An 8,502-nucleotide genomic window follows, 5' to 3' on the forward strand; every position below is an offset into this window, starting at 1 on the left:
TTTTAAATTAAGATGGCTGAAAAACAATGTGAATGCCATCAATTTGAGTTCACATGAAAATGGACTCAAATTAAATGTCACAGTTCCATTGCAATGGGTGAGAAACAATTCAAATGTACTGAAAAAACAGTCTTAGGGCGACACATCAATGTATAAGTTATTTTCTTTAGACGAGGAAAGAAACGTGCTGTTCGATATAAAATTAGACCAAATTAAGGTATTCCTTTCTGGTGCTCGTTTGTGGTAATGGGTCATTATTCCAACAATGCTGTGTTTATATAGCGCTTTTCATGACTGGCTCCAGGGTGCCCCATCACCACCACTGATGTCCCCACTGTACTGCGATCCTGCACTTTCAGGAAGAATGACATCACTGAGAACATACATATTTAAATGTAATACTTTTATTTAGGAAATACACAGTAGTTCCTATACATCATAGTACTTCAATCACCTTTGTTTAAAAAAAAAAAAAAAAAAAATCCAGGACATGGAAACAACGTATTAGCATAAACACGAGTGGAACTGATGCGAGAGGACATTTCATTGGTTGACACACTGAGGGAACCACAGTCTGATTGGCTGTGCACACAGGCATGACACAGCATCATTATTCCCCCGTCAATCACAAATATGTCCTGGTTTGGATCATAAAATACACACACACACACTGTTCTGCTCCTCAGACTTAAAGAGTAATGTTATAGCTGCTCACCAGGAGTGCTGATTCTGATGAAGGTAAAGGTAAAAATCTGACCTTTGCGATACAGGTATATCTGCATATCTCCTGCAGATAGCAAAAAATATATAAAAAGTCCCTGAAAATATTGACTCAAACCCCACCGGAATAAAAACATCAGTGGTGGTGTTAAAAAACACAACGCGGTACAGCCCTTGGTTTGGAGACAGGCTCATGGCCCCGCCCCCTGCGAACTGAGCGCGCTCAGAGACAGCCGACGAAGGACTCGTTGTACTTGCTCAGCGGCGTCCGAGCGCTCTTCGCCGAGCGGCGCTTCTGCTTGAAGATGGGCGAGCGCAGGAACTGGGTGTCCGTGAACCGGTCCCCGCGTCGCAGTTTCCTGCCGGAGAAAGGAAGGAGGAGAGTCTCGGAATACTGGCCCGGGATCAGCTGCTCTTATTAAAATTCCCCTTAAATTTCCACAATTAATCAATATTTCTGAGCTCTACTGCGGTATGAATTTATCAGACTGTGTATCTGATCAGTTATCTTCATTGAGCAATATGGATATTAGCAGGCTTTACGCAAAGCATTAATACAGGGCAGCTGCCAATCGTACCAGTGCCCTTGTACAGGGTACAGGCTATAGGGGTGTTGAAAGGGACTGGCATGGGTGCAGGTCTTTGCTTTAGCCCAAGTTGAATCAGGTGTCTTAGTGCTGGGCTAAAACAAAATACCACAATACTTTACATGTTCATCACCGAAATCATCGTGGTCAGGTTGCCGTGGCGACTTACGCGCTGAGCGTGGGCTCCTTGTAGTCGACGGCGATGGTGCTCCGGCGCTTGCGGGGGGGGCCGGGGGCGGAGTCGGCGCCCGTTGAGGCGGAGGCGGAGCCACCGTGGGATCGGCCCGCTGAAAACTTCCGGAAGGCTGCGTAAGAGACATTGGTCACGTCACACGGACCTGACCTGCGATTGGACCGCGCCCAGAGGCCACCTGTGCACGGGTGGGGGGAGTGGGGGAGGGTTGAGAGAAAGCGTGTGGGGAGGAGAGTGCAGGATAGAAAGGGTGATTGAGTGAGGACTGTGTTGATTATACTGACAGCAGTGGACAGAGTCTGAAGCATGTTATGAGTCATTATAATCATGTTATGACTCATAACATGTTATGACCCTGCACTTGGTACTGTACTTCCCTTCAACACACTTGTTCCTGGTTTTGGTTATACACTGCCAAATGCCTGTAATGTAATGTAATTTCATAATCATGTTATGAGTCGTTATACTCATGTTATGACTTCTTATAATCACGCTATGATAGTGTTGCTCCTCCTATGAGTATAAACAGTAGAGTGATGGTCATGCAGTTAATTGTGCTCAGTTAGGCCCCGCCCCAGGGGGCGTGGCATCCACACAACCGTCCGACGGCCAAACACACGTACCTTTCCTACTCTTCTTCTCCGTGGTAACCGGGGGGCGGGTCTTCCTCCCCGTTGCCGGGGTGAGGCAGGTCGGGGCGGTGAATGCACACAGGGGGGCGTCTGCCGGACACACCGCCGGCTCCTCCCCCGGGGTGAGAGGGGCGGGGTCAGCCTCCGACAGGAACACTTCTGACTCCGCCCCAAAGCTGAGAGGGTCTGCGCCGTCGTTGGCTGCGGGGGAAGGGCGGGTCAATCACATGTCCAAGATTATCATGTGCATTACCCATGATGCACCTGTCCCAGGGTAGGGTGCTCTGCATTACCCATGATGCACCTGTCCCAGAGCAGGGCACTCTGCGTTACCCACGATGCACTTGTCCCAGAGCAAGTCACTCTGCATTACCCAGTGTCCCAGTGTAAGGTGCTCTGTGTTACCCATGATTCACCTGTCCCAGGGTAGGGTGTTCTGCATTACCCATGATGCACCTGTCCCAGGGTAGGGTGCTCTGCGTTACCCATGATGCACCGGTCCCAGTGTAGGGCACTCTGTGTTTACCTGGCTGGTTCTCCTTGTCCATGACGCTCGTGCGGCGAGGTTTGGGGTGACGGGGAACCGCGGTGGTGTTGCTTTCAGGGATCCCCTCACTCTGGGACAGATCAACAAGTCGCCCCGCCTCGGTGGACCCTGAACACAACAAATACGCAGCCAGTAAAAATCCTGCTCCAGGGGGGAATCCCAGCCTGTAGCGGCTGCATAGATTAGGGAATGGTTGCCAGATTGGGTCACGGTTGCCAGATTGGGAGGGCTGCCACATTCGAAAAAACAGCACAGCAACAGAAGCACTGGAAATATAAATACGTCAGAAGGAGACTCACCGCAGGTGGGCCGCGGTTTTGGGGAAGCATTTTCCTCGTCCCGCCCCGGTCCCAGCGCAAGGCGGGCCCGCAGAATGGACCTCCGCTTGGACCGCGCCCTCCTGGGCGGAGTCTCTGCTCTGGCCACGCCCCCAGCGTTCGGCCGGGCCTTCCGATAGGGCTGGTAGAGACTGTCGTCCTCGTCCTGCGACGAGCTGGACTCTGAGCTCGAGGGGCTGGCTCCGCCCCCGGCCCCGCCCCCACCGGGCGTGGCCCCGCCCGGCTCCTCCCCTGCCGGCCGGCCCCCGGCCCGGAACGGGGTGAGGTGCACGGCCTCCTCGCAGTCGAAGTCGAACGTGTCGTTGGAGCCCAGGGAGGCGTTGAGCCTGTCGCCGGGCGTGGCCTTGGCCCTGTCGCCGGGCGTGGCCCTGGGCTTGGTTTTGGCACGCTCGCGGCTCTGGGACCGCGCCCGGGGCTTGGCGTTTTCCCACGGTCTCTTCAGGGGGGCGCGGTCGGGCTTTCTCCCGCGTTCCGGTCTGGCACGGGAAGCGGTCGGCTTCCTCTGCTGGTCCTGCTGCTGGGGGCGGGGCCGGGCCGCCTTAGGGGGCGGGGGCTCGGGGGTGGACTGCTGGGCGGGGCCAAATTCCTGGGGGAGGGGCTCGAGGTCCAGACTGAGCTCCGGCTCCCCCTGCTGGTCAGCGGCTGGTTTGGCACCCCGGCCGCCAGCCGCCCCGCCCTCCTCTGGCTCCTCCCCCTCACAGGCGAAGGGTTCCGGGAGGGCGGGGCCGTTCCTCTGGCAGAAGGAGCGACGCCCTCTCTTGTGGGCGGAGCTTCTCCTGCTCTCAGGCCGTCGTCTTGCTGTCACTGTCCTGGGCAAAGCCGCCCGCTCCAGAACCTCCGCCATGTGCAAGGGGGCTGGGGGATGGGGGGGTACAGTACAACTCAATACACACACAATACAATTCCATACACAACACTATACACATACAACTCAATACACACACAATACACACACACTATACCATACACACTATACACACACAATACACACACAATACCATACACACTACACACAACACTATACACACACAATACCATACACACTATACACACAATACTATTCCATACACACTATACACACACAATACACACACTATACCATACACTATACCATACACACTATACACACACAATACACACACAACACAATACACACACTATACACACACAATACTATTCCATACACACTCTGCATCATACACAGACAATGCACATTATACACACACTATACCATAAACACTATACACACACATTACACACACTATACCATACACACTCTGCAACATACACAGACAATGCACATTATACACACACTATACCATACAAACTATACACACACATTACACACGCTATACCATACACACTCTGCAACATACACAGACAATGCACATTATACACACACTATACCATAAACACTATACACACACAATACACACACTATACCATACACACTATACACACACAACACAATACACACACAATACTACACATACTATACAATACACAACACAATACACACACAACACTGCACACACTATACAATACACACACACTATGAACACACAATACACACGCTATTCTATACACACACTTATACTACGCACACATACACACTATGCTACACACACACTATTCTATACATACACTGTACTACACACACTATTCTATAGACACACGATACTATACTACACACACACACACACACCTTCGTCCATTGGCTGAGATGGCTCTTCCTCAGTGCAGATGTCTAATTTGAAGGCCTCTTGGTCACAGGCAGGATCGATCCTGGACATTATACAAACACAAACACACATGCAGAGAGAGAGCAAGGGGGGAGGGAGGGAGGGAGAGAGAGAGAAGGAGAGAAGAGAACCATTTTACATTCATGGTTGTTCAAGACCAACAAGTCTGACATAGATACTCTCTTCCAAGGAGCAAATAGTAACAACCAGCCCGACTGCGGTCATGTTGCCTACAGTACTGATCGCCTTGGCGAGAGGACAGGTGAGAGCTTGCTCACCTGACTGGGGAGCTGGCGAAGGGTGCGGCTCCTGAATCCACACGTCCCTGCTTCGCGGGAGGACTCTGAAACAGGAGTTCATTCCTTTAATGCCAAACATCTACAGCACCAGAGAACTGGTGAGCCTGTAGTCATCCCCCCCCCCCCCGTGTTAAACCACCCCCCTCTCCCTCACCCTCACCTGTGTGTGTTTGGGGAGCCCCTCCCCCTCACCTGTGTGCGTTTGGGGAGCTCCGTCCCCTCACCTGTGTGTGTTTGGGAAGCCCCGCCCCCTCACCTGTGTGTGTTTGGGGAGCCCCTCCCCCTCACCTGTGTGTGTTTTGGAAGCCCCTCCCCCTCACCTGTGTGTGTTTGCGAAGCCCCGCCCCCTCACCTGTGTGTGTTTGGGGAGCCCCGTCCCCTCACCTGTGTGTGTTTGGGGAGCCCCGCCCCCTGGTCCCGCTCGTGCAGCTTGCGTCTGAGCAGCAGCAGGTGGAGCAGCAGGGCCTGCTGCTCCCTCTTCATCTGCAGGACCAGCCCCTGCGCCTGCCGGAGCTTGGCCTTCTCCTCCTCCAGAGCGCGGGCCAGGGAGCGGTTATTCTCCTGCACGCTCTTCAGGAGCAGCGGCCTGCTGCTGCTCACCACTTACGCACGCACGCACACGAGAGCACGCACGCACACGACAGACACACACACACACACGCACGAGAGCACGCACGCACGCACACACACACACACACACACACGTGAGCACGCACGCACACGACAGACACACACACACACACAAACACACGTGAGCACGCACGCACACGACAGACACACACGCACACACACACACACACACACGCAGGGTGAGACGTTACTCATATATATGCTGAAGTCTAAAAAGTTATTCCTAAACGTTGCTTTTTTTGGTAGAAGCAAACAGCTGAAGTGGAAGACAGAAAAAGGGGGAGAAACAGAAAGAGCGAGACAGTTCAGTGGTAACTGCAGGGCGAAGGACCCTGAGAGATTGGTATGTAGCATAACTGTAAAACGCAGTAAAATGTCCTCACTGTTTATCTTGCTCTTGTTCTTAGAGAGCCCCCTGCTGGTGGCACACGCACTCTGCAGGCGCTTACTCCTCTTCTCCTTCATCTTCTCCTTTATGTCTTCCAGACTCTGCTGGTATGACTTCTTCTGCACCCGCTCTCGAACCATGGTGACCTACCCTGAGGGGGGGGGGGAGAAAGAGAGTGGGGAGAGGGGGGGAGGGAGAGACAGAACATGACAAGTTATACCAGGGTCTGCTTGTTCTTTAGGTCATAGCCAACCTCTTTATCAGGCAGCTAACATAGTTTACATTTAACACTATGCCTTTGAGCAATTCTACAATTAAGATATATATATATATTTAAAATTTTCTTACATCAGTTCTTTTTCAGACCCCACTGATTGCAACCGTCAGTCAATAATTATTGTTCAATTAAAAAGTAAGGAAGCATTTACCATACGTACAGGACAAGACCAATGAAAACATTAACATTTTTAGATGAGAATTGTTGGCTGGAGCACGAAATCAGCATACAAGCAGATCCGAATGAACTAACCACGACATCGAAACATTACATTGTAACCCAAATGGTACTGCGACGTACTATCTACCCACCAGTCGAAGTGGAGTAACGTTACACTCGACTGCAAGAAAGCTAACCAAGTTAGCCGACCAGCAACAAAAGGCGACTCAGTCATTTGTTGATCATAACATTGGCATCAACCATTCAGCTAAATTACGTCTACTGTAAGCTAGAGGGGCGGTTCTGTACCTTAAACCGCACCATTTAGCTAGCGAATGTTATAGCCAGCTAACATTAATTAGCCAATACTATATGAATGACAACAAAACGCGACACGAAACGGCATCCGTGTTCTTACTGGGAAGCTTGCCATGTAGCTAACTAACTATTAGCACAGACAAAACTTTTTTGGTCCTTGAATTAAACATGCATTTGTGGTATCACCTTAGCAGTCTGGTAATCGCCGATCTGGCAAGGTATCACTTATTAAATATTATAGAATATTATTATTATTCACAGTCCAGTATTCCGCTGCATTTCCCCTCGTTCTGTATCGTTTACATTCGAATTGTGCGCTGCGCGATCTGATTGGCTATTCGGCCGCCGGAAGCCTGTTTATATGACGTCATCTTAAACATCCGCTTCACTTGCATGTCTGGTTAAGCACCATAGAGTTGTACAGTAAATTCGAAGCAGTATAAGAGCACCTTAGCATAACAGCGGCTATTCGTTCATATTCGCAGTGTACGCTTTGTCGATGACTTAGAGCGAGGAACCCTTGTTATAACTGATATTATAATTTAGTAAACACTTTAATAAGGAAGTGCAGCTCTGTCTCTACCTGCTCTTTGTTAGTGGTTTCCTTATCTTGTAATTCTTCACTTTGGTCAGATAATCAGATAAAATGGCAATTTGCTCTGATTTTTAGTTTGAGTTGTTACTGTAATTTTTTTGCAAATGCTTTTTTGTCATGTGTTTATAAACACACACACACACACACACACATTGAATGTTCTGATTCTCAAAGTTAACTTTAATTGACTTAACATTGACTTAAATATTTAAAAAAACACAGTAACATTAGAGAACCTTTCTTCCCCCAACTCACAAAACAAGTCCCAAGCTTCCCAAACCAACCTGAATCTAAGAAAAATTATTTCCTGGGAGAGGAAAGGTGCAGCCAAAACGTGGCCACACAATGTGTAGCTGAAGGGAGAATTGCAGCCCTTAATCAGGGATTATTATGAAAAATTGCTGATTGTTTTTTGAAATGTATGATTATTATTATTATTACTAATAATAATAATAATAATAATAATCATCATCATCAAATAACTATTAGTTTATATATTTACATGTACTGTTATGTGCATATTTGTTTATATTTCATGACATGTTGAATTGTAGTTTATATACATTGAAATGTTTTTTTTTTTTTTGTGGAAATACTGCATGCCAAGAAAGCATTTTGAATTTAATTGAATGAACACTGCAACGTGCCAGCAGGTGGCAGTACAAGCTCAATTCTGCTTATTTTTTATTGTAATGATTCTGTTTTGTTTTTTTTCGAGATTTGTGATTTGCAGCAAATTGTTCTCCTGCCTGGCTGTTTAGGATATTAATAAATAAACTGAACAAACAGCTCATAAGTGAATGATGTGGGTGGGAGAGAATGTGTTATTTGCAGAAAAGTCTCTGTTTTTTTTCAGGGGAATGGATGTAAAGAGTGTTCCTGTGGGCGACAAGTGACTCAATGAGTCACATACTTGGTGGTGGGGGTGGGGTCTCTGTGTGCTGGCCTCTCTCCCAAACTCAGCACTGCGCACTTGTCTCGCTTCTAAACTCAGTCCCTGCTGTGCGTGCTGGTCTCTCTGGACCTCAACGACGAATCGGGACACTGCTCCCTGAGGCCTCATTCTGCATGCGCATG

The 8,502-nt window shown here is 49.1% G+C and overlaps 1 protein-coding gene across 7 annotated transcripts; it reads right to left on the reverse strand.

Annotated features, from left to right (window-relative positions):
* Positions 1–388: 388 nt before the first annotated feature.
* sgo1 (shugoshin 1) lies at positions 389–7,166 on the reverse strand. 7 transcript variants are annotated; one of them, XM_064348994.1, is made up of 10 exons: positions 7,022–7,166; positions 6,072–6,222; positions 5,443–5,660; positions 5,038–5,102; positions 4,723–4,802; positions 2,979–3,872; positions 2,659–2,787; positions 2,118–2,333; positions 1,477–1,678; positions 389–1,079 (listed from the first exon to the last, which is right to left on the reverse strand). In XM_064348994.1, exons 2-10 carry the CDS (start codon positions 6,214–6,216, stop codon positions 944–946), a joined length of 2,085 nt encoding a protein of 694 aa, XP_064205064.1. In that variant the 5' UTR covers positions 6,217–6,222; positions 7,022–7,166; the 3' UTR covers positions 389–943. The 7 variants fall into 7 exon arrangements, with proteins under 7 accessions (XP_064205064.1, XP_064205063.1, XP_064205068.1 ...); XM_064348993.1 differs by having other exon boundaries at positions 7,017–7,166; XM_064348998.1 differs by having other exon boundaries at positions 1,477–1,612; positions 2,124–2,333; positions 6,072–6,227; positions 7,017–7,166.
* Positions 7,167–8,502: the final 1,336 nt, after the last annotated feature.

This window comes from Anguilla rostrata, chromosome 8, assembly GCF_018555375.3.
Source record: "Anguilla rostrata isolate EN2019 chromosome 8, ASM1855537v3, whole genome shotgun sequence".
In the NCBI taxonomy this organism is placed as follows: Eukaryota; Metazoa; Chordata; class Actinopteri; order Anguilliformes; family Anguillidae; genus Anguilla; species Anguilla rostrata.